The sequence below is a fragment of the Anthonomus grandis genome, chromosome 12 (genome assembly GCF_022605725.1).
Source record: "Anthonomus grandis grandis chromosome 12, icAntGran1.3, whole genome shotgun sequence".
NCBI lineage: Eukaryota > Metazoa > Arthropoda > Insecta > Coleoptera > Curculionidae > Anthonomus > Anthonomus grandis.
Window position 1 is genome coordinate 8,362,107 of NC_065557.1, and position 27,563 is coordinate 8,389,669.

General features: G+C 30.1%; 3 protein-coding genes across 6 annotated transcripts in view; 2 read left to right on the top strand and 1 right to left on the bottom strand.

Annotated features, from left to right (window-relative positions):
• LOC126743384 (transcription factor CP2-like protein 1) overlaps positions 1–8,121 on the top strand; it is a 57,807-nt gene extending 49,686 nt beyond the window's left edge. For all 4 annotated transcript variants that reach the window (XM_050450441.1, XM_050450442.1, XM_050450444.1 and 1 more), the window contains exon 10: positions 1,619–8,121. In XM_050450441.1, coding sequence (XP_050306398.1) covers positions 1,619–1,910 — 292 coding nt within the window. In that variant the 3' untranslated portion in view covers positions 1,911–8,121. The remainder of the gene's footprint in view (positions 1–1,618) is intronic.
• LOC126743385 (succinate dehydrogenase [ubiquinone] flavoprotein subunit, mitochondrial-like) overlaps positions 1,775–27,563 on the top strand; it is an 87,040-nt gene continuing 61,251 nt past the window's right edge. Inside the window, exon 1 of the mRNA XM_050450446.1 lies at positions 1,775–1,911. The gene's annotated coding sequence lies outside the window, so the exon portion shown is untranslated. The remainder of the gene's footprint in view (positions 1,912–27,563) is intronic.
• LOC126743383 (unconventional myosin-Va) overlaps positions 11,089–27,563 on the bottom strand; it is a 55,272-nt gene continuing 38,797 nt past the window's right edge. Inside the window, exons 19-24 of the mRNA XM_050450440.1 lie at positions 22,985–23,192; positions 22,781–22,926; positions 22,531–22,727; positions 18,663–18,851; positions 18,350–18,610; positions 11,089–12,116 (exon numbers count right to left, since the gene is read on the bottom strand). Of these exons, the coding sequence (XP_050306397.1) occupies positions 11,991–12,116; positions 18,350–18,610; positions 18,663–18,851; positions 22,531–22,727; positions 22,781–22,926; positions 22,985–23,192 (1,127 nt within the window). The 3' untranslated portion in view covers positions 11,089–11,990. The remainder of the gene's footprint in view (positions 12,117–18,349; positions 18,611–18,662; positions 18,852–22,530; positions 22,728–22,780; positions 22,927–22,984; positions 23,193–27,563) is intronic.

Below are 27,563 nucleotides of genomic sequence, written 5' to 3' on the forward strand. Positions count from 1 at the left end.
ACTGTTAAGAAGGAAGTGGAGTTAGTCACGTATCGAGATTTAAAGAATGGTAATCTATTGGGCCTTTATGATTCCTTAAAATCGATTCCCTGGCATAATATTTTTGATTTAGATAATATTGATGATAAACTAAAATTTTTTAATGATAATATTAATTTGCTTATGGACATATTTGCTTGGTGTATAAAGACCATCAAATCAAAGAAAAAAAATCTTCCATGGATAACGCAAAATGTAAAATTTATGATAAAACTTCTAGATAAAGCTAAATTTAAATGTAAAAAGAATACGACTGTGGAATCACACAATGATTATAAAGTTACTATGCTTATACGTTAAGAGAAAAAAAATCTTTTTAGAGCAACATCTTAATAAAGGAAATAGGAAAATATTCTGGAAAACATTAAAGAATTTCAATATTCTTTTAAAAAATAAAAAAAAATTGTCTGGTATGATATTTAGTCCTACTGAGATTAATAATTTTTTCGTAAATAACATACCCCCAAGTAATATTTCTGCCAAAATTCATAGATACTATAAAAAACCAGTTAATGGTGCAAAATCTGACATTTTTAAGTTTCTCATTGTCTCAGAAACTGAAGGGTCTAAATATTTTACCCAAATCAAAACTAGGGCTATTGGTTCTGATGGGTTATTTTAAAATATATTTGTCATGTAATACATCACACATCTCTTTGTAAATTAGCATCACAAAGTAAATCCTTTGTGATGTTTTTTGGCAAGCCTATTGATGTAAAACATCTGACTAAAAGAGAAGAGAAGGGAAGTTTAACTGCAGAGCATTGTGAGAAAGAATAAGTTTAAAAATATTGTTTAAGATTTATTCATGGCATTCGCCGTAGACCACCAGCAAGTCATAAACTAGAGGCCACCAGGTGGGTAAGTATGAAACCGAGACGTTTCATTCATAAATGTGTACTGTATGATAAAATAAGAAAGTTAAAGTCTTCTCAATATTTTTTTCAAAAAATCATTTTCAGGAGAGATGTTAATACCCTTAATTTGCGATTCAACGAGATCATTATACCTAGACATCAATCCGCAAAACTCGAGAGATCTTTAACATATGACCTGGTTAAAGTATTTAATAGTCTACCCTGTGGCCTTCAAATCTGCTCTATTTCCGCTTTCTCTAACCATATTAAAAACTATGTCTCCTGCTTGCCCCAATCTTCTTGATTGAATAGCTTATTTCTCCAATAATCCAATCTTGTGCCCATCATCTAGTTTTATGATCGTCGCCGAGAGGTCAAATATTTGAATGGGGCGCTCTGGATTCATTTTCGTGAATTTGTCGAAGTAGTAACATAGATCGTTGAATGTTAAACTCACTAGCATCTACGTAGAGCAACATTCCTAATTTTATCGCGGCTTTTCATTAATTAAATCAACAGTGATAATGACAAAGCGATTATTCACTCAAAAGTCCTAAATCTTGAAAACTAATGGGTCAGACATTATAATTATGGAACAAAAAGAATTATATTCAGAAAAGAATGCATTTATAAAGCTGAGGATTTAAATCAGTCTAATCAAAAATCTTATACATGATTTTTTGAAATCCGTTAAAACATTTTTTTTAATTTATTACTTCCAGGGCCATAGCACCAAAACTGAAACTCTACATATGTCGTGAAAACACGTCGGTCTTCAACGCCATCTTTCTCTCCTCACATAACCATCAAGAGCTGGTGCAAAAGTTGTGCGTCATGTCCTCAATGAATCCGGAGCAAGTGAAAGCGACGTACATCGAAGGACCGCACTCGATCCACATCCAGTTGAGCGACGACGTGTTGAGACACGTCGAGGAAGAAACGATGTTCAGTTTAAACGTGGTGCACGAGAACGGAGGTTACGTTTTGCTCCTGAAGCGGAAAGTTAAGCAATAGAGTTAGTAATTTTACTAAAAGAGACTAAGGATGTGGTTTTAATGGTGTAATGTATAAATACACGGCGATTTTTTGAGGATATGACGGATAATTCTTGTAGAAATTTTAATTTTAATAAATGGCCAATAGCTGAGTTTTCCGCGAAAAGTTCAAACAAGAATCAAAATCTCGTTTTGCTTAAGAGACATTTGAATCAAATTCTTTGAAATAGCGATATTTATTTGCATTCAGTTTTATTTATTCCGTTTTTATATATTTAACAATGTCCTAATATATATATTGCTAATTTTTAATGTTGACAGGTAGTGTTTTAAAGCTAATCAAGTGTTACTCGATTAGCTTTAAAATTAAGAACGTTTGGACCAGATGTTTTACAAACCGGTAGGTGTCTTGCAAAAAAGGATAAATGAAAATTATTCCAAAAAATTGCATATTCCAGTAATAATCCCAGAAATTCAGCGTTATATCAAACTTATTCGACTATTAAATGCTTTATAGTTTACAGTTTTATAGCTTGATTTCTTTTTAATTTTTGTGTGCATACTGTTATAACCTAAAAAAGCCGAGCACTAGAGTTTCGTAATTTGACTAGGAGAGACTAAATAAGAGTTTCAACGTTGCCATGACTTGTGCCATGTTTTTTGCAAAAAGTTTCTTCAAATATAAAAAAATTGCACTTTTTCTTCGCCGACATTTATTCAGGTCTGGCAACCCTGCGGCGTTGTCATTAGTTAAAAAAAAAAACATAAATGGAAAATGTGTAGAAATATTGCACAGCGTGGCAACTTTGCATCCGTATCAACATTACACCAAAAAGATTCCACCATTAGAGTTTTATATTTTGAACTATGAATATTTTTTACAATTTTGCGTACCTACATGGCTCTATAAATGGGAAACTTTTTGTCAAGTAACAATGATTAAAGGTTTCCCATTTATAAGGAGTTTTCATGAATGTAACCCCAATTGTTTGCAGATTGAGTTAAAAATCGCAACAAAGAGTATTTTAGCGAAAAAAAAATAGGTAGCCAGACCGCTATGTAGTGATATGATAGGCAAAAGCTTCAGTATTTATGATAAGTTCGATAAAATTATTTACGGTGAGACTACATATTTAGAAATGTTAACGTATAAACGTTTTAACGTTAAAGTTGTATAACGTTTTAAAAGGGTGATGTTTTTAATGCAATAATTAAAACATTTTCAATTTATTTGCCTTACTAGGACTAACGGTTGAAGAGCTTTCAATAGATGTTAGGAAATACTGAAAGTTATCCATTTCAAGGAAAAACCTGACCATTTTACCATACAATTTATATTAGTGTATTAATGCACTCACAGAATGTAATTTTTTGTTATTTCAGGGCCTTTTTTGCCAGATTTCAAAAATTAAGGCAAATTTACCCTTGTTGGAAACTACACATTCGTAACGTTTGCGTACTTGGAAATAGGGCTTAGAAAATCTTGAAAAACAGTTTTAAGATCAAAGGGGTTGGACTCGTACTTTAATACACTAATATAATTTTTGTGTAAAGTGCGGTACTACCCACCTTGAACTCCTTAATAAATAGCTTGAAAAACAAAATCTAAACGGTTGGACTTATGTTCTGTTACGTATCAACGGAGAATCCTAAGTTATTTCCATTATAGATGAAAGGCGTCTTGTCGGTTTCTGAATAGGGGAGTCTATTAATAAAATATTTTTATTACTATGAGAATTACGCAAAAATATGGATCGCCCATTTCATCGTCAAAAAATATCGCTATATCGATCCCAGTTAGCAAAGACATTTGAAGATGTCGTTACAATTAGGTCAACAAATAATGTGACCATTCTAATGTGTCAATTGGGCCTTAGGACAAAATTCGTCATATTCAATATTTAAGGAGTACACACCACAGTAAAAAAGTACCTAATCTTTTTATAGGATACAACTATCAAGACATTTCATTACGTTCCTCACCATTAGAGAGGAATTTATTAACTGAAGTTTTACAAAGCTGCCAAAATGATGCCTTTTCATAGGTGTAAGTCATTTTAAGTGAATCAAGGAATGTAGAGCAATTTTGTGTGTTATTTTTTAGTAATTTTCTGATTTATTAAACGTTTTTAAAATCGCTTTTAGTTTATTCCAGGCGTTTGAACTAAATTTTAATTTCTTCCAGACATTTGACGAGTTTTTTCGAATGCTCGTTGTGTTCCAGGCATATGGACTATTGGAGGTTTATTCCAGGCATTACATTATATTTTTTTTGATTGTTGGAATGCAAACCTAATGACGCAATACGTTTGCGTCTTTGGACTCTTAAAGGAATTTCTTTGATATTCCAGGCATTCGGGGATTTTTTTCGGCATAATCCAGACATTCCTTTCAGGATATATTTTAAAGGTTTCCTTATATGTTCCACACTTTTGGCGTAATTCTCAATGCATGGAATGATATTTACAAGATATAAGTACATAATGAAAGTGAGGTGTTCCATATTTATTTTAACCTAGAATAACTTCCATACAATTGGAGTAAAGCGCGGAGTTTTTACAAGAAAATAACTTTTATTCTATTGCATCGATTTATGTGATTTACTTGATGTGAAATATCCCTCAAAAATTTCCTTTAACTGTTACTTTTTTTGTGTAGAATTTGTACGTATTAATGCATCGCCTTTGAGTCTTTCGAGAAAATATTTATTTGGCCTTTAAATGATTTAAAAAGTGACAAAAAAACAGTTTTATAGACACAACGCCTAAGAAGAGAAAAAAAATTGTAAACAATATAATTTTAATTAATACAAGGACTATTTTTTAGTGTTTCTCTATGTTGAACTAAAACTATGTTCAGTATGGTAGGTGGGGCCGAAGAAAATCTCAGTAAATAAAGCTACTCTTTAAATGTCCCTCGTCTATCAAATATCAAACTAAAATTGTTCTAATTATTGCATTAGGAAAAACTACCCTAATCCTTGATTTTATAAATCAACATATATCTAATATGGCTTTTCCACTATTTTAAATTTAAGTGCTATACGAGTTGGTTCTCGGTGAATATTTTTAGGCATTTATATTATACATTAGACTCGACCCTCATTAAATTCATGTTTGCGTAGAAAAATTGACACTGATTTATGGGTGGGAGGGCCTGAATTAAATTTCACCATTTCGGCGTCAATTTTTTTACAAAATGCATCCTATCATGCTCGCTTTATAGTAGAAAAAGTCCCTGGTAATCTGATTTACCTTGCGTGTGGTAAATTGTGTTTAATGCTGTTGAAGATTTAAGATGTTTTTAGTAAAATATACGTTAAAAGAAGTAAATTAAGGCTATTAACAAAACGCTGTTTTAAAGTGAAAAATGTATGTTTTAGTACTAATTTCATAGAGCGTTTAAATAAAAAGCTCTTTAATTTTTGTCTTTATTTTCAGTGTTTTTTCCTTCAAGATACAAAAGAATCGGACGAGGTCTGATTGAGCTAAACTTGGAAAATTTTAGTCAAAGTTGTCGTATATTTTACTGAAAAACCTCAACATTTTCAAATCATTCCAATAATCTTAAACAGCTTCAGTAAGCGACATTTACCGTGAATTACTGAAGTTCCCAAATAGTACATTCCTAACTTATGAAGAAAAAGAGGAGAATGCTCAATATCTACTTTAAAAAAGCGTTAAGCATTCTGTATCTTCAACCCGGAATAAACGCCTAATTTTTGTGCTGGTAGGAATGCAGCAAGTATCACTTTTTTCCCTAAAAGTCGAAAACTTTTTGAAGATGATTGATTTGGATTTGGATGGTTACAAATTCCTTGCTCTTATGGTTGACTCACCAACCAACTGCGCACAAAAGTCTCAACATCTTGATCATGGTCAAATCGCAATTCATCACAGGATGGCAAATCTGGACTGTATGGAGGCTGCTCAAGGATTTTCCAATGCATATTCTCCAGTTTTGGTCACGGGTTACAAACAGCACCGGTATTATCACGAAAGATACTTGGACGTCGATTATGAGTTATTCTTAAAGTTTTTGGCCCTATCAGTCGTTCAAGTTTTAGACAAGGCATCATCCCCCATACTGAGTCTTCAAGAGTGAACAATTTACTATTTTTTTTTATTTTCGTTTTTTTACTTTATTTTTGTACAATTTAACGTTATATAATAGATAGTGGAATCTGATGCTCACTCACTATCAAACCATCAACTGACTAAGAGAAACAGCTCACTAAAGGTTTGTCCCACTCTTAATACACTTCACTGCAAGGACTTGTGATTGGCTAGGAACAGTACGGTGTCAATTTTCTCATCAATGGAATAATAATTTACTTTAGACGACAATCGTGGGAAAAAAGGCCTAATTTCTCATAATTCTAGTAATTTTCCTTTACATTTGACCTAAATCCAATGACACCATCCCAAAGGTCCTACTTCTTGTATTTCCAGAAATGTTGAGGGGATTTTAGAATTAAAGTAAAAATGAATTTTTCATACAAGTTGTCTTTCAAGATTTTTCTTTTTAAATGTTAGTAAAACATTTTCTTTACCTTATTACCAAAATATTTATAATATGAGCAAATTTTAAGTTTCAAAATTAATTCGTCAATGTGACTTCCATTTCGGTTAAATCACTCCTGCTAAAGACAACTCAGGAGTAATTTCACTCTTGCCGTATTTTCTGGTTTAATTTCCGTAATTTCTAGGTTTATTGGCATAAACTGTACTTTTAATGTATCCCCATAAAACAAATCTAATGCGGTCAGGTCGGGAGACCCACCTGGCCAGTTTATATCTTCAAATTCACCAAAATTTTTTGAAGCCTACATTCCACACCACACCATTACTTTTGGGCTATGGAGTGGATTTTCGTATTTTTACGTTTAGATTCTTTGATGCCCGCTTACGATAATGTTGGAACAGAACCTAATTAAACCAGTCGTTTGGGAAAAAAATTGTCTATCATATTTTCAACAAAAGAAATCCGATGTCGAAGTCATTTGTGTATAATTTGGATTATGCAGTGCGTAAACTTTAAATGTCTTTTTAAAATTGTTCTGTGATCCACTTGGATTGCAAATTACCAAAATCGCAAAATTCTCAAGAGCAATTGGACCACCACGGAGTATCAAATTTATTGATGTTGATGTGTATAATTGTGGGTGAAGATGTTTCCCTAAATCTCCTCACACGCCTAATTTTGAAGTGTGCACAAAACCTTTATCTTGCAATTGTATTCCAGACATTGCTCTTGGTCAACGCTCCATTTTTACTAAATAATCTGCACTGATTCACTATTGGACGACGCTACGTTGCACTATTATAAGATAATCGAGGTTAAAAAGAGAAATCCGTCTAGAAGAAAGCAAGAAAACTTTACAATTTTGAATGCCACATTCCTTAAACCTTTATTCAGCTCACTTCTAATTTCAAAATTGTAAGCGGTGTTTTTGAATCGCCCTGTTATTCGTGAGTCAACTTAACTTATCCAGATGGCGCCGATTGGTGACTTGTTCTAGAAAATTTTCCATGCCTACTTAGACTTGTTTGTAAAATTGCATGTGCAGGTCAAGTTTTCTTGTTAAGCTCATTAATCAAATCACGAATATTTGAAACGGAATCATTAATTAAAATCCGAAATGAGACAATTAGGGAGTGATTTCCAAGAAAAAAATAAAAGACAGACATACTACATTTTATGAGTAAAAGAAGTAAAGAAAATCATTTCCCGATTAACCCTAATTATCCTCCCGAAAAAACCACCTTGGGACTAATTTTTTTTTAAATATAAATTTAAGCCAACGCCGCAATTCGGCAGCTTTAGCGCTGTTGCTTGTTATAGTCATTCCATTCTACATTTATGTCATCGATCAAAAATATTATTGTAAGAGCGTAATTTAATGACATTTATTGATCATAATATATTGCAGTATTTTTAGTTTGTCGTATTTTATATTTTAGTCTTAAAAGGAATATTGTGTAATTTTATAATAATGTGGATAGTCTTGCGCATGTTTTTTAATTATTTTATTGAATCAATCATTTAGGTGTTATGGATAACCTGTATGATCAGATTTAATGGGAAAATGAAAGCAACTAGATAGGTTACCTGAATTGTTTTAATAATGTAATCCTGATGAAATAGCTCCATATTAGTTAAAATATAAAGAAAAATCTATTTTTTCGAAAGTATAAAAAATTGAAATAATATATGTTTGTTTCAAAAGACATGTAGTGTATCTCTTACCCTTTTTAATTCATTTAGAGATTATGATAATGGAATTATGACACTCTTGATATGTTGGTGACTGTGCGTGTGTTGTTTTAAAATGAAGTAGAAATTCTGGTGAGATATATTAAATTGGTAAAGGCATACTTTGATGGCGAAAGGATACTCTCCATTAGTATACCACGCCTGTATTTTTCGTATATATAAAAATTATTATGTTGCTGATAAAATGGTGAAAGAGCGTATGTTATTTCCAATATGAATGGAGAATCGTACAGGAGGGTGAGTAAATTGGTAATTGCAAAATCTGAGAATCTCCTTACCAATTAAGATGACTAAATGACACTCCCAAGTGAATAAAACAAGTCTGTACCTGTTTCTATAAAAGCTTTTCGACATATTGGTGAAGGTGCACGCGTTATTTTAATGTTGAAGAAAAAATGAGTAGTTCTAAAGCATTGGAAAAATTATTTCCTACTTTGTGAAATCAATTTTTGTGTGTTTCCAATTACTTTGAACATTTTTTTGTCTCTAAGCTTTTGAGGAGCATTATCAATTCAAGGGTAATTTTCAACTTCTTTGAAGTATTCCACGTAATTTTTCATTTAAGTCAAGTTTCAATTCACTACAGGCATTTCAAGGCACAAATAAACCTTTGGATTTATAGCCTGGAAAATAGGAAAAAATATTGGAAACGTCTGGAAGATATTAGAAATGATCCTAAATGCCTGAAATTTAAAAAATAAATGGTTCTAAAAGAGCTGGAGAATTATTTAAAATGCCTGAAAGACGTACAGTATTACCCTGAATGTCTCGAATCAAATGGATTTTTTTTGAAAGCACTGGAAAATTATTTTTAATTCCTGGACGATGTAAAGAATGCTAAAAGGGATAAAAAATTTCTGGAAGAGATTCAAAGTTAATTAAATGCCTCGAATAAGATGACAAGTTACTCCAAATTCCTGGAAGATACAACAGTAACCTCAAGGACCTAAAACAAGAAAAAAAGGCTTTAAAACCTTGGAAGAGATGAAATTTTTTTTTTCAAATTTCTAGAAGTTAATAAAGAATGATCCTAATGCCTGGATGTCTTTAAGAAATAAAAAATCCCAAATGCTTGAAATAAAATGGAAGAATACTGGCATGAAAGGCAGAAGCTTGGCAGAGCAAAAAAGTTACGCAAAACCTAGAATTAATTGGAAAATCGTTGAAGAGATGAAAACTTTTCTCCAAACTCTTCTAAGATTTCCCGAAGGAAAATTCAAAATTACATAAGTACTTGACATCAAATAGAAATGTGTGGAACAGATTCAAAATTAATTCAAATGCCTGGAATAATATTATAAATGATTCTAAAATCCTGGAATATGCAAAAAATTACTTTAAATGCCCGGAATACAATAAAAGATTATTGGCCTGGAATCCAAAATCCTGAAAAAGCAGAAAAATGTACCAAAACTTGAAATTAAGTGGGAAACTCAAGACGAGATGCAAAGTTTTGTTCAAATTCCGTATGAGGTAGGAGAAAGTATCCAAATGCCTGGAATAAAATTATAAATTACATAAAAACCGACGTCAAATAGAAATGCCCGGAATAGATTAAAAATTAATTCAAACGCGTGGAATAACATGATGATAACATAACTAGCAGTAGTAACCTCAGATTCCTGAAATAAAAAAAATTTCTTTAAATTCCTGTAAGATAAAAAATTATCCAAATACCTAAAATAAAATAGAGCATACACCAATTGAACGATAGTCCCAAATGAGTAAAATAATTTTCTGAGTGCGTTTTAAATCGGTACAGGCAAAATCAGAAAAACTCCTCACCAATTGGGATGGTGAAACGACAATTCCGAACAAATAAAAGATATTTATAGATAAAACTATAAGTATCTTAATATATTGGTGATTTTGCATGCGTTTTTTTTAATATAAGAAAGTAGAAATTCAGTAGAGTGAGATTTAAATTGTTAATGGATAAATCAAAGAAACTTCTCACCTATTAGCCTATTAGGATAACAAAACGACACTCCCAAATGGTTCAAATAGATCCTTATATGTTTGTACCCAATTTATAGGATTCTTGGTATATTGGCTAAGGTGCGTGCGTTTTTTTTAATTTAAGACGTGGAAATTTGAGTAAGTGAGATTTAAATTGGTAATGGTAAAACCATAGAGACTCACGCACTGAGATGGTGTTTATGTTTATATAAATCTATGAGATTCTTGATATAATAGTAAATGTGGGTGCGATATTATTAATATAAATTAGAAATGTATGTAAGTGAGATTAAATCAATAATAGCGAATTTAGAGAAATTCACCAAAAGTAGTGTTTCTGGTTTTAAAAATTAAAAATAGAAAATGACACGGTGAAAAGCCAAGTGAATTTGTTTAAGGTGAAAGGACACTACTAAATAGTATATTGGGCCTGTACTGCTTGTAAACTTTTATTTTCCTCCTAATTAATTTTTAAAAATTAATCAAAAGCTTTCCTGACTTGGTTCTATTTTTTAGTCTAACGCAGGCACCTTTGGCAACATATCAAGAATCCATGACTCAAAATTCAATACTAGGACTTTTCTTCTTATAAGACGGCTCGTTGGCCCTAGAACTTTGTACAATGGCAAGTTTTTCAATGGAAAATGTAGGGTTTTACCCACCTTTTTTCAATTTCTACTATCTAATATTGTCCTGTAAACACTGATGATGGCAGAGAGAACGAAACCGCTCCGTTGGTATAAAGAACATCAGTTTGACTATTTTCAGATCTTTCTCAATTGTATTTTTATAAGGCCATAAATGCATGATGGGTTGTAGGTAACTTACTGGAAAACTCTTTTTCGAACAAAAATTGAAATTTACTTCTAAGGAACTCTCACATTTGTGATATTAGAAAAAGGGTTTTTATAAACTTTCCAGTAAGTTTTGATTTCATTTCAAGTTTATAATAAAAGCAACAGTTCATCATATCAATATAATAAGTTAAAATATACAACTATTAACTATTTCGACAAGACATTGATGGTTACTGACTGAATTCTGGTAAACTATACGTTCCACAATAAGTTTTCCTTGGAATTTCACAACAAAATAATCTGCTTTCAATTAAATATCTTACTATGGCCCCTTTCCTGTCCAATAAATTATTTTTAAAAATTACATTAACCGCCGTAAACTTTTCATTCAACTACGCTCAACGTTCCTTATAATAAATTTACAACAATAAATATATTTTTCCTTACAACTACATAATAAATATCTAAAAAAATATACAGGAGGGTAACTCGTAAAATAATTTACTTAATTGTTAATATTAACGTAACAGACCAAACTCATTTTTTAAATGGAAAAAAAATGAGGAGTTTATAGGCACAGCTTGAATCACAAACGTAAGTGAACTATTTAGATTGCAAATGATGCAATAAAATTCGCCAATTGACTATAAAAATATTAACAAGTGCTCTATATATAACGAATTTTTAAAGGATTTTTCTATATTAAATATTACTTTAAAAAACTAAGGAACCAGGATATCATATGTGACAGCATTAAGATCAAAGCACGATGACTTTTAACGGAAAATGTTGATTTCTTTAACAGAATCTCAATACGAACCATGTAGACTTTGAACCTAATTGCCTCACCTTTGCACACCTCTTATATATATATACAGCTAATATTTACCTACTTATATATATTTAATATCGGTAATAATTTTTTAATAACTTATTGTACTTGCAGCGTACCTTTTAAAGGGATAAACGTATAATAGTGCAGGAACTTAGATAAAGCAATTTAACAAAAACCCTTACCAAGTTCTGAAATTAGCATAATACATTTTTAAAGTAAGGGTTACTAACACCTAAACCTTGGTAAGTAGGGTCGATAAATTTAAGCAATCGGGTATTTCGATCTCCTCTAGTTGAATATTCGAGGGCTTGTAGCAGAACGTCACTGGGATTTTATGTTTTACGTCCATCAGCAATGTCTGAAAAGGAAATTATGAAAATTAGTTTAACTTTTTACAGATTTATATAAGGTTTTTGAAATACATAGTCGTTAAAAATAAAAGCCACTCTTAACCGTTTAAAACAAATATATTTTTTTAACTTATAATGAACTTCAAATGTCTGGAAAGTGACTGTAAAGACCTGTAAGGTTCAGCTTTTACTGCCTCGAAGAAATGGCTTCAACTAGAAAAAAAATACTTCAAATGCCTTGAATTACTTTAAACATGTCTTCATATGCCTGGAAGCCATAGTTTTTGACTTTTACTCCACCGAAGGAATGGAAAGTAACTTAAAATTACTACAAATACTAAATATGGGTAAAAAATTACTTTTAAAGGGCACTAAATTAAGGTGTCTTAAAATTCCAAAAATATAAAAAAACAACCTGGAATATATAAGAAAATGTGGAGACTTTATATGTTTAGAAAGAAGTTAATTATAGGCTTCAACTGCTTTGAAAAAATATCTGGAATATAGTAGCAAATGACTCCAAATATTTGGAAAATAGTAAAATACTTTATTAGTCCAATGACGAAAAAATAATTGTACCGAAAACCCAAAAGACGACTAAAATAAAATAAAAAATAACTCGAAAATCTAATAAATAAAATAGCTGCCTTGAAGGAAATGATTTCTAATAATAAAGAGAATTTCAAAAAGGCTTTAAATGCTAGGAATAAAATTGAAAATTACTTCAAATAATTTGAATGTAAAAAAAATACTTTGAAAGGCAAACAAATTAAAAAAAAATGGTTCAAATATCAATACGAAAACCCTCAAATAAAACTAAAAATCAGTGTCAATAGAAGCCAGGATTAAGCAAGTGTGTATTAAAAAATATCACGAAAAACCTTTAAATACCTGGAAAAAAATTGAAAATCACTTGCAATGCCAAAGAAATTACTCTTAAAGTCGAAATACACTAAGAGTGTCCTCCCATAATGATATAGAAAATGTCTTTAACTCTTTAAGTATTCATGGTCAAAAATGTAAACCACCCTGACTAATGGTTTAAAAGATCGGTGGTTTAAAAAATAGACCATATTTTGCTGTTGCTTTGTAATGCGCTGCCGAAGCACAAAATTTAAACCACCTATTCGGGCTCGCTCCGTGGACATTTTAACGTTTTTTTTTTTACTTTGGCGGTTAGATTTCTTATTCGGTGGATAGCAGCATTAATGAAACACCTGTTACGAATTAAATTTGAGGTTAAAATAAACAAAAGTTAGTTATCTGTGTCTAAATTGATAAATACTATTAGATCCTGCAAAAAGTGATAGCTTACAGCATTCCAGTAAGTATAGATATATAATTTACATACATTTATTAGTATGTTGTAAAAAAAACATTGTTTTTATGTGGTCCTTTTTTACTACCACCGCTCCACTTAGAATATTGAGTTTCACTAATTATAAAATACCTATACAACATTTTCTTGCAGGTATGGAGCCATTGCCATTTAAGACGGTAGGAGGTTTGACTTAACACACAACTGTGACGATGAACTTAACACACAACTCGACACATTTTATGTCGATACACTGCCTTCGGGGTCTGAGTCAGAAATTGATATGGACTCCTCCGATATACCTAGAGGATGAAACTTTAGTTCCTACAGTTATTACAGATATGGAAGAAGATCTGCCGGTTTCTGAGGAGGAAGATCCAATTGATAATATCCCCCTTTTTGAACTACAACAACAGTGGTCAAAAGGTAAAATTCCTGTTTGGTCTAATGTTCATAGACCTGATCCTCTTCCTCAATTTACCGAACCTTCTGGAATTCCGCAGTTTATCAAAGACATTAATGATCCAACACCGTATATGATTTTTGAACTGTTTATTACTAAGGAATTTATTGGTACTTTAGTGTTTCAAACAACTCTTTATGCCGAGCAGGAAAAACTTTCAACTGGGAAAAGCTATGTCCCTACAAATCAGTGTGAAATTAATGCTTTTCTGGGCATAAATTTGTTAATGGGTATCAAACGTAGTCCCAGCTATAAGGATTATTGGTCAACTGCTCCTGAATTGTACGATGCTTTTATCAGCTCAGTAATGACCCAAAAAAGATTTGGATGGCTCTTGAGTCATCTCCATCTGAATAATAATTCTCTGATGCCTCCAAAATCTTCCCCAGACTATGATAAGCTCTATAAAATTCGCTCTATGCTAGAACTGTTGACTCATAACTTTGAAAAATGCCTAATTCCTAATCAAGTAGTTGTAGTTGATGAGTCAATGATTAAATTTAAGGGTTGTAGTGGCCTTAAGCAGTACATGCCAAAAAAACCAATCAAAAGGGAGTATAAGATGTGGATGTTAGCTGATAAATCTGGTTATTGCCTAAAATTTGATTTGTACACTGGAAAATCACCTACTGGTGAGATAGAAAAGTGCCTTGGTTCAAGAGTCGTTACAAATTTGATAAAACACTTAGAAAATAAAGACCATGTGTTATATGTTGATAATTTTTTTACTAGCGTCGATCTATTTCAACAATTGAAAGAAAGAAAAATCCATGCTGTTAGTACCGTAGTTATTAATCGTCGTTAAAAATCATGCCAAAATTTAAACCAGACAAGAATTTGAAACGCGGTGATGTGCAATGGTTTACAAGCAGTAACGGATTGTTAGCTGCAAAATGGAAAGACCGTCGATGTGTTCACATGTTGTCAAATTTTTATCAGCCAGAAGATGTAGGAACAGTTAAAAGAAAAGAAAGAAGTGGACAAATTACTGAAATTCCATGTCCTCAATCTATAATCGATTGCAATTCTAATATGAATGGAGTCGACATATTTGACCAAAGACTTTCTAACTACAAGATTGACCGTCGCAGTAAAAAGTGGTGGCATCGAATATTTTTTTACTTATTAGATGCATCAATTGTAAATTCCAATATTATTTATAATAGGTTGGAGTTACCAAAAATGTCTGCTAAAGATTTTAGACGAAGTGTCATAAACGGTTTAATTTCAGAAACGCTTATAAATCGAAAGAGAAATTTGGTTGCACCATCAGATGTTGAAATAAAAAAATACAAACCTTACGTACCCTTAGAGATAAGACAGCAGTCATCTGCTCATCAACCTACAAGGAGTACCAGAAGAAGATGCGCGCTTTGTAGCACTAAGGCTAACCCAGTAAGGAAGGATTGGGTATGCTACATATGTAAAGTGCTTTTGTGCTTGGGAAAACGTAAAGAGTGTTTCCAAAGTTATCATGCAACGTAATTTTTAGTACCCGAGTTTGTATGAGTTTTTAAATAAATTTGTTATCTTACTCTTAGTTTTTTTTTTATTTTGTGTCGCGGTGGTCCACAATATGATCCACCGAATTAGTCAAATTTAACAAAAAACTGATTGGCAGATTTTCATTTTTTTATTTTTTTATTGTTACTAATGTATTAAATTACTACAATTTTACAAAAAATATAAAAATTCATAAAAAAAATATTATGGCTCCACTGGGTATTTTTTGACCAACTAAATTAGGCGCCGCTAAGACTTAAATAGATAACCGGGAAAAAATACTAAAAAGTGCTCCGATAGTAGACTTCGATAAAATAAAAACGCTTAAAGTAAGTTGAAATGTCTGGAATAAAAGTGAAGGAGTTATAAAAGCCTGAGATATACAAAAAATGGCTCTCAAAAGCCTAAAAGAAACGAAAACGCTAAAAAACCTAACTACAACTCCAAAAATATCTTCAAATGCGTGCAATAAAACTTACTTGGATTATCAAATAAATTACCAATAATGTTCAAGCAAATTATTTATAAATGCCTGAAGAAATTATCTACGACTTCCAGAGTGATTTGAAATGCCTGAAATAAAATAGAAAATTCCTCTAATTCTGTTAAATTTTGACCGTATAAAAGAAGACGGAAAATTTAGATTGGATCCAAAAGGGTATCAAAAAGGGTGCATTAAACGAAAACCGAATAGTTCCTTTTTCTTTTAAATGGAAAAATATACCAAGAAGCTATAGAAGAACTAGGAAAGAATATAAAAAATCACCAGTTAATAACTTATATAGTATGACGAAAAAGCATCCAATAACAAACATATCTTGACATCATCAAATCAGAAATTTCCCTTGGTTAGGACTGTGTCGTCTAAAGAACTAGGGAAGTTGAAGATCTTCTTCTGAGTGGAGATTTTTACGACTCAAATTTTCAAACTATTTTAGATAGTTCTTAATCTAATATGTGGACCAATCTATGAAAATAGATAATGGGCACCTCCTCCATTAGTCAATGATCAACCAAACAAAAAAGGGACAAATGTGGTCAAAAGTCTGCAACAAAAAAAAATGTCTTGGCATGAAACATTTTTTTTGTTACAAAAACAAAATGTAAATGCCTGGAATAAAATGAAGAACGTTTATACATGTATAAAAAATTAGTTCCAATCCCTGGAAGACATAAAAGTGACGTAAACTGCCCGATAGAGGCAAAAAACTATCTGGAAAACGTGAAAAATTATTTTTAATCCCTGGCAAACAAAACAAATAGTTTCCTGTAGTATATCGAAAAATATGAATAAAAACTTGAAATATCCAAAGGATATGAACAATTAAATCGTCACAATAAAAGACATTAAATGCCTGGAACAAAAATTACTTTTATGACCATGAAAAGTACAAGCCTTTTAAATTTTTGTTTACGCCAATGTTTTGGCCTATATAAGGACTTGTTCAGGGACCCTAAAATGGAATATTGATATAACTTTAAACGCTCCATTAAGGGTACTTTACTTAACTTATTTCTGCTTAACTTTTTAGTAATTAATTTATTTATGTGGCCCTGCAGAAGGCCTAGCATAGACCGAAACGATGGCATAAAGAAAATTTTAAGCTTAGTGTCTTATTTGGCGTTTAATTTAAATAACTAAATTTTCATATTTCCAGGCAATTAGGGACAAATTTTTGAAAATAATCATATTTTTTTAAGTTGAAAATTCAAAAAAGGAAAAGTTTTCATTTATTCCATGCATTTGTAAAAAAAAAAAAAATTATAAAAAAAATTCCCAAGTGTTTTGCATTAACAGTTTAAGAAAAAACAACCTTTTCTCTTTGGCCTTTTGAGACAGAAATTTGAAAATTAGCAATTTCATTTCCTCGAGGCACTTAAAGGAAAAATGTAAAAATATCTAAAATTTAATTTTTTTCCAAATGTTTTTTTTTTTTAATTTTAAAAAAAAAAGTATTTTTTTATTTTTTCCAGGCAGAATTTTGACAGGCTTATAGTAAATTACTCTAAAAGTAAAAATTCTTTACTGGATATTAAATGCCTGAAATACATGACAGAAGACGGCTTTCAAAAATCAAAAAAATATTTTTTTTAGGGACAAAAATTAAGCGGAAATTAATGGTGAAATTTTTGGAATACCGCCAAAACGTAAATATAAATTGGTCTAACACCCCAAAACGTATAAAACATATAAATTTTAAACATCGAGCAAATTTAAAGCTTTAGGGATATTTTCTATGATGATGGTCGAGTTCCATAACAATACTAATTGAAGATACTCTAACTAAAAAGAAATTATAAACCATTTGTAAGGTAAAAATTACTGATAAGTTTCCGAAGATGGTTCTTACGTTAAAAACATGATTCTGGGTTAAGGTACTGTGCAGTTTTGGTGGAGGCATATGTTTTCTAACTTTCTTAACAATAATTTTACGAAATAGTACAAACAATCTTAAAAAAGTATGAGTCAAAGAAAGAGCGTTCCTTTCGCAATATTTTCATATAAGAATGGTTCTTATTCACCAAAAGGACTTTGGGACTTACAGACAATTTTGTTAACCAAGGTCCAAGATTGGTTAATTATAAACCTTAGTGAGTTACTTTAGAACAAACATCAATATTTTCCTTTATTGGCAGATTTATGTACATATAATTGGACTAAGAAACTTTAAAAAAATAGAGAGGATTCCTAGGTTTGAGGATTAAAAACTACGTGGTCGTGAAATGAAAATATGTATTAAGCAATATAAATTCGCAAACCCCCTATCAGGAAGAAAAAGTTAAATTAACTTAAAAAATTATCAAAAAATCTCAATTTTGTATTCACGTGAACCTATTCATAAATATAGCACTTTATCACATAAATACATTTAATTTGTAAATATATTTAATTGATGAAACTCTCTTGTATTGATCCCCATACAAATTAAACCACAAGCAAACTGGTCCTAACTTACCTGTTGTTGCTGTTGTCCCTCTTCAAGTTTACCCTGTCTCTCCTTCAGCTTCTCCTGCACCCTCCTAATAAACGAAAACGGAATTTTATCGTAATCATCTGCCGGGGTGTACAAATTCAGAATTTTCAAAATCTGCAATGGTGTCAGCGCCTTGCACATTTCGCACAAATTACTGGCATCTTCGTCCGTATCGTTCTTACGGGCTTGTAGAAGCTGAGACGCTTGAATTACCGGCTCTAACATGGCTCTAATCCCTTCGGCCTAAGAGAAAATTTAATAAACTCAAGAGCTAATAGAAAATTAAAGTTCTTACGTCAAGGTTCATGTCCCTGGTCCACATCTCTAAATGGGACAGGTTGTGTCTGATCTGCAACCCTCTGGACCAATGGCACAGCTCCTTTCTTAGCAGCAAGTTATTGAGGGCAGACGCGCAAATAAAATAGAAGATTTGCTTGAAAATGCAGGAAATTATTTCGCCATCGAGACCATAAAATATCAGAATCTGAAAAGGAATTTTTATAATTGTACCAGATAGCACATAACGTATTTTAATTAGCGTGAGAACATTTTGGAAGGCTTTTAAAATACGTTAAGAATACCAACAAATTTGGCCTGAAAACCGCTGTTTAGTTCAGATTTTTGTTAAAATTTATTCAGTTTTGACGATTAATTGACGGTCTTCTAGTTATCTTGGGATTAAACCGAAGCCTATAAGGTTTTGAAGTATTAAATAAAGCGATACAAATAAGGTTTTATGAATGAAATAATGCTTTTTGAAACCTAAGTAACGTCTTTTTTATGTCTAATAAATACCTTTTAAATTACATTTTTAATTAGTGGCTTATTTTCTTCTGTATCTTGGTATGTCACTATAAAAATAAATGATAAGCTTAAAATAACCAAAGGTATGACTTTTGCACAGTATTATCCACTTCCCTAAATTTCTAGTATGTTTTTCCTAAAATGGTTGTTTATTTATTTTTTTTTAGTGAAGAGGTTTTAGTTTTCTGTTATTTTACGTACCACTTAAAAAAAAAGAGTCGTTCGTGGGATATCATTTTCCATTTTATTCTGAAAATTTTGTTTAACTGGACTATTTTTATCATTGTATAAATATAAAACTTTTCTTCATACTCTTCGTAAATTAAAATTTTTTTTATTAAAAGTTATTTAAATAATGTATTTTAGGTCCCATTAATGACTCTCCTAAAGTCCAATATTTGCATTAATAAAATGAACCCATTAATATGGCTCATTTTCAGCTACTTTTCACCTGTAATCTACTAGCGGAATGAAATTGGTGATACCAATAAAAGATCTCCAAAATCATAGAAAATAAAATACTTTTTACCCAAAATTACGAAAAGTAAGCTTTTTAGGCCAAAAAAAAACCTCAAAAAATAACAACCAAAAATAAAATTTTTCTACATTAAAAATTGTGTTTCAAAAAATGTTTTTTTTTTCCTCTGAAGTAAAATATGTAGATATTCTCACAGAAGAATCGGGAAAAACGAAAAAAAAATTGGCCAGAGAGATTAGAGGCCCAAAATTATGAAAAAAAAAAAAGTCTTATATCAAAAATGTTAATTTTCAAATATTTTATTATTCACCAGTTAAACAAGTTATTCATGCTCAAATATTTAATTTTGTACTTTGTATATAAGAATTGTTTACTTTTTTTTATTTTTATATACTAGAATATTTCAAATTTGTCCCCTTCAGGGCCAAAACCTGTATAAATAATATACATACATTTAAAAAAAACTCAAAAAGGTCGAAAAAAGAAAAAATAAGAAAATAGTTATTTGACACTAAAACCATTTACACTCAAATATTTAAATATAAAATTTTCAATCTGATAGTTTATAAATATATATTGTAAAAATGTAATTCTTATTACATTTTCTATGGTTATTTTCATATAAAAAAATTAAAACATTTAAGAAACGAGCTTTTTGACTCTAAAAAATAAAAATTTGTAAAGAAAATTTTTTTTTTAAATATTTCGACATAATTTTCTTCATGCTCAATTATTTAATTTTTCACTTTGTATATAAAAATTTGTTCATTATCATTTTTTTTAGTTTATTTTTATATAGAATAAAATCTCTGGTTCTTCTAGAAGACCATAAGATAATATGAATATAAAAAAATAACTTAAAAAAACGAGTTTTTTGTCTCAAAAAAGTAAAAAAGATCGAAAAGGGAAAAATTACCTAATTAATTAAAAATAAGCTATTTATAATTTAATATTTGTTTTTTCTCTTTGCATATAAAAATTATATAAAAACATAAGATACATTTAAAAAAACTAAAATATATCAATCAAAAGCAATGACCTTTTTAGATCCAAAAGGTCGAAAAGAGAAAATGTTTAAAAATAAAAACACCTAAATATTTAATTATGAAATTTAGGCTTTGTATATGAAAATTGTAAAAGTTTGTTTAAAATTTTATTTTCATATATAGGAATTGTTAAAATTTCTCCGGCAGCGTAAAAACATAATATAAATATAAAAAACTTAAAATGTCTAAAAAACGAGTTTTTTGACTAAAAATATCAAAACCGGTACAAAAGAGAAAAAATATCAAAATATTTAAACTAAAATTATTCATATCGAAATATTTTATTTTTCACTTTGTATATGAAAATGAATTTAAATTTTATTTTCATATGAAAAAATATTTCAAATTTTGTCGGCTCCTTGAAAGGTCAGTATTAGTAATAATAATAATATAAATGCAAAAGATGTTGACATCTTGGAAGAACAAGCTTATAAACTTAAAAAAATCTAAAACGTCTAAAAAATAAAAAATATCAAAACACATAAAAATGACGTTATTTATTCTCAAATGTTTTATTCTTCAGTTTGTATATAACAAAAAACTGTAAAAAATTGTGTATTAATTATATTTTTTTAAGTTTTCTTTTATAACAAAAAAAATTAAATTCTCGTTATTTCGATTTTTAGTTCTTGATTCTAGTTCTTCGTTTAGTTAAGTTCCGTAGAAGACCAAAAGATAAAATTAATATAAAAAAAAATCTTTCTAAAACGAGCTTTTTGGCTCAAAAGAGAATAAATATCAAAATATTTAAAGATAAAGTAATTTTTACTCAAATATTGAGCCATAAGATATTTAATTTTTATACATAAACAACAACAGAGAAGTAAAAAAAATCAATAACTAACAGTATAAAATTTGTAAGAAATTCATAAAAGGTGCAAAAATTAAAAAGAAACAAATTTATTGGTCTAAAAAATATGTATAAACAAGGTATACAACATGAAATATTTTTTGGAAGTATTTTGTTTATCAAACATTAATTGTGAAAAAAAGATACAAAACACTAAAATTTTTAACATTTTTATAAAGTAAATAACACTTTTACTGTTAGTTGTTTCATTTTAATATTTTTACTTTTAATCACTTACTTTAATTATCTTTGTTTATTTGTACATATATTGGTTGGTTTAACTTTTTATAATTCGTTTTAGCTTTGTTTTGTTTTATTTTTTGGTGTTCTATCTATACTTTTTTTGGATGTATGACTTTTTGGTATTTTTTGGATATGTATGCCATAGTCGTTATTTCATTTATTTGTATATTATATTTTGTATAAGCATGTACGAGGACATACTTTTCTTGTATTTTTTAAAATTATTACAGTATGTACCTTTAGTCATGAAATGTCAAACCTATTTCCTTGCATTTTGTATTGTAAACATTTTGTGTTTTTATTAATTTTAATTTTAAGTTTGAAAAATGTATTTTATGATTTATATATTATGTATTACCTTTGTGGCTGATGTTAAATAAATAAGTACATTATTATTATTAAAAGCCAAAAGATTAAAAAAAAATAAAATATAGAAAACAATGGTTATTTAAATATTGTAATACAGGAAATCCAACACTAAAGGAGAATAAAATATCAAAACCATAATTTTTTGCATAATTAGAGATAATTAGATTTCTATATTTCTTTTTATTCTTTTTAGTAATTGAGCAGGTAGTATTCTCTAAATTTATCATTTATTTTAATAGCGACGTATAACCCAATAAAATAGGTAACTAAAGATGAATTCCTCAAAATAATATAGATTGTATGCAGTTCTTTTAAACTTAAATATTTTAAGAATGCCTTAACCATATCTTCATGTTATTTACTGTAGATTTACCTTATAATGATTAGTTAACTCCTGTATCAAAGCATTAATTGGACTCTGATTGGGTGCTTCTGAGGAGGGACTAGTGACACTCCCCATTCTACTTCTAAGCCCAGCAGATTTCCCACTCATTCCAGGCACTTCTTCGTGTTCCAGTACCGCTGGCACGATCAGCGGCTGGATTTTCTCTTGTAAATTATGAGTTAATCCTGGAAATTTCATTTTAAACATCTGGATTAGGTTTAATCTTTTTGAAATTTACCTTGGAAAGTCCAGACGGCCTGATCGGATAACACCTGCCTAAACTCCCAGAGATCAAAGTTCCTTAAGCAGTGCTCGTTTTGAGTTGGGGTGTTTTGCTTTTGGAACTGTGCCTCTCCGCTGTACTGCCTTAAGCAATGGATTAATCTAAAAAAATAATGTACTTAAGCATCTGAGTACTTCTAAGAAAAAAAATACGACTAACTTGACGTTATTTGTCATCCATAAAGCGGTCACCTCGAAGTCATCTTTCTGTTTCTTTTTGATGAGTTTCTTAACGGTGTTTATGTAAGCCATAAAGAAGTTTTGGACTTTCACTTCGTCGTTTATGTAGTCGATGTGTCTGATGCACATGAATATTATGTAAGCTGGAAGACCCGGGAGAAGAGTGAGGGCTAATCTGGGTTTAAGATCTAAAAGTACAGGAAAAAAGTTTTTTTTTTATTAACTTGGAGGAGGCCAAAATAAACTAAGCAGAATTATGTTTCTAGTTATTAGTATAGAAATTTATACTTTCAATAGCAACGTTTTGTCCAGAAACTACAGGAGAAAGATACATATATACTGATTTAAAAGTATTCTTATGATAGTTTTTTTTTATATTGTTATGAATATGCAAATACGTTAATTATTGTATTTGTACTAATTTGTTCGTATTTTATAGTTTAAGTTGATTAGTTAAGTTTATTTAGGGTTCTACTTATGTTTAGTTCATTATTTTCGCCTAAAGTGTCTGGTTTTTTAGTAGTTCGTCTTTTTTGAAAGTCCCATTTGGGCCTTAATTGAGATTATTTAGGTTATATTATTGTAAATACCTGTAGTTTACATTTTCTACAATTTGCATACTTGTTTACTTTGACTGTCATTCTCTAGAAATCATTGGTTTCCATTGACAAAAACAATGTAGAAAATATTCTAAACATTTCTAAATTGGTCCATTGGTCTTTGAAAGGGACCGCATTTCGTAACATTATAATTATTTTTGTTATTTAGAAATAATTAAACAACAGTTAACGTGAGTCAAAGTAGAAATTTTGACGTTGTCAATAAAAGCGTGTTCCTGAATTTTATTACTATATTAATTCAAATTTTTCTTTTTATTTTTTTCTGACCTTAGCTTTACTTATAAAGGGTGTTTTTTTGAGAGGTATACAAATTTGAAGTGAAATAAAACTATAAAAAAAAAAAATTATTGACATGGTATTGGTTTTATTTAAAAGATATTGTTATGCCATTAGTGCTTAAAAATGATTTCGGGCATATGAGCGCCACGGCTGGTTCGAATGTAGCGTAATCGGGAAGTCCAATTTTCGACCACTTTTTCAAGCATCTGGGGCCGTATCAGAGAAAAACAAACCACCTGGTGGTTTGTTTTTCTCTACCACCTGGTGGTTTGTTTTTCTCTGGCCATATCTCGGCAATAACGCGGCGAATGTTTGCTTTCCAGTGATCCAACGTCTGTGGTTTATCTTTGAAGACATGTGACTTCACATATCCCCAAAGAAAGTAATCCAGGGCTGTGAGATCACACGATCGTAGAGGCCAGTTCACAGGTCCATTGCGTGAAATTATGCGATCATGGAATGTTTCCCGCAATAAATTGATAGTGTCACGCGCTGAGTGGCATGTTGCACCATCTTGTTGAAACCAAAGCTCTGCCACATCAAGTCGGTTCAACTGAGGAACAAAAAAGTCGGCAATCATGGCTCTATAACGTTCTCCATTGACTGTAACATTCTGGTCGTTATCATCTTTAAAAAAATATGGGCCAATGATACCTCCTGACCATAAACCGCACCAAACTGTGACTTTTAATGGATGTAAGGGCGTCAAAACAAAAGCTTCTGAATTTTCTCCACTCCAAATTCGGCAATTTTGCTTATTGACGAAGCCGTTCAACCAAAAATGAGCCTCATCGCTGAACAAAATTTTGGATTGAAAAAATGGGTCAAGCTGAATACTGTTTTCCGCCCATTCACCGAACGTACGGCGCGCATAATGGTCACGCGGTTTCAGTTCTTGCACAAGTTGGATGGGCACAGCCCCAATTGTTGTGCACGGTGGCGAATCGACTTATTCCAGTCCTCTTCAACACTATGCTCCACAGCAGCAATAACTTCTTCTGTGCGCACTGTATAGCGTCTTTGTGGATGCGTATTATCAACTAGAGTATGCGTGGTACGAAAACGATCCATGGTTTTTCGAATAACTTGCTCGGATGGCCGATTATGTCGACCGTAAAATGGACGCAGCGCACGGTAAGTTTCGCGAATTGAACTATGATTTTCAAAATATATTTGCGCAATTTGAAAGCGTTGTTCTGGAGTAAGTCTATTCATTGTGAAATGGCAAACTGTACTGACCACGAATACACCACCAACTGTCAAATTGACAATCACCAGAAACAGTTTTGACAACTTAAAATCCAAACCTCTAAAAAAAACACCCTTTATATACTTTTAAAAACTCATAAAAACTCTCAAAAACGAATTGCGTTGAAATCGTTCACATTACGAATTATTTAATAATTATACACGTATTAAATAATAGTCACTTTACGCTTAATAGGAAACGAAAATAGAAAAGTTTTAGTCGTAGACATTAAAATTATGCATTATAAGTTTAATTATTCGGGCACAAATTGATGTTTTATATATTTTGTGAGAGACTTTTTCTTTTTCTATATTTTTATTTAACCTATAATTTATAGTTTGTTTTTAATTCTTTTTTTATTTATATTTATCTTATTTTTTTAGACAAGCAAAAGAATCCAATTTTTAATTTTCTAATGACTCTATCTGACTCTATCTAATGAGTGAAGTTCACGTTCAGGTTCTTATAATTACTAAAAATACTTTTTTGAATATTCTGCATTTCTCATAATAAATAATCTTTTTAGATTTAACAGAAAAAAAATACGAAAATATCATTCGTGCCCAATAAAGTTATGCATTCTACTGTCTATTTACATAGATATTACGAAATGTTGAAAAAAATTTTAACTTATGCACTATTTCTTATAATATGCTTCCCAGTTGGCTGTCCGAATTTCATCAAAAACTAGTTATAAATTAATGAAAATAATTATTCGAAAAACTTTATGTGTCTTTTATTACGTACTGCTGGTCAATAGTGTAAACAAAGAACTTTTTATTACTAGAATACCCAATATCAAAGCACAATTTGTACGAATTCAGTCAAACTTTAGATTAAAAATTTAGATTTTTTGATAAAAATAAGGTCCATTTTTAGCTTTTTTAACCGATTTATGACTGTTGTTTAACTGCTAATTATTCTTAGTTATTTCTACATTTTGATCAAAATTGAGTGTTTCTTTAAAAATATTAATTGATGCGTTCTTGGAGCCTAGGCATTATCAAACAGTTTTATGTGTTACAATAATTGTACATCTAAATGGTTAAAATTTACAATTTTAACTAATTTCTTCCTACATTTTTAAATAAATTCCATGAACATAATTTATAAATTTATACTAATTATCAACCAACAGTTTTTTCCTGTTCTCATATTAACATTTAAATAATGAAATTTTAAAAAAATCTTTTTTAACCCCTGGCTATCCAAAGACCTTTAAGTTCTTATGTTTAACAACATATGCTTGATCAGAATAAAAGAAGCCAGGAGTAAAGTTATTCATTAACTTACAAAAGGAAAAGTGATGTTATATAGTCTAGGCTCTGCTGTACGGAAAAATCTAAATAATTCGTATTTTTCTGGCAGGATTTTAATGGTTTCCTTAACCGCAGTTAATATATAATAATAAAATAAAGTTGTATTAGTATTATATATAATGTTAATATATAATACTAATACAATTTTTAAGTTACAATTATAACAAAATAATAAAATTAATGTTAAAAAATTTGCTTTTCTACCTATTTCGGATATAATTTCACATCACTGTTTGGTTTAATCCACTTTCAATTTGATATTACATAAAGAAAAAATGAAATATCTAAGGTATTGAAACTATAATAATATTTATCAACAATCCTCTTGAACAAGCACCTTCTCATTTACTAGGGAAAATCACACAAATAACATTAATATTAAAATAGATATTTTTAATACTCATATTACTCCTACCAAAAATCTAATTAATAAATATGCACCGTTGCATTTGAAAAAATTACTGGATAAGCCTCTACTTCAGAGATTAGCACTAACATTAAATTACATATTAAATTAAGGGATAAAGCTCATTAAAGATATTGAAAGTATAAAACGGAAAATTGTATTAATTATTACCGTAGTTTAACGAATTTTACTAAACATGCAATTATTCGTGAAAAGAATGCATATTTTAAAACTTGACCGGGTAAACGATTTTGGAATACTGTAAAAAAATTAAATATTGTACATAGGACTAATTCTAAAATTCATACAAATTTAAATAATGCTAATATACTAAATGATTATTTTGCTCATTGGCATTTGGTCGTTGAATAGCACTTCAACGACCTCATTATTTTTTTTATCAAAGTAATATTTACTATAACGTTATTAATAATTACTAATTACACCAACTCTAGTATAATTAATTAAGAGTTTAACCAATACCTAGTCTATTGGAGAAGATGAAAAAAAACGCTTTTAAGTATCATTATTACGTCATTTTAGAAAATACATTTGCTGACTTGTGAAAGAAAGCTATAATCAAGCTACTAGTTTAGTTTATTCCAAAATTTTGTCAGTACATATCTATAGTCAGGTTATAGAATTTTACAATTCTTATTGGAATACCTGTGAAGTTATGTACTGAC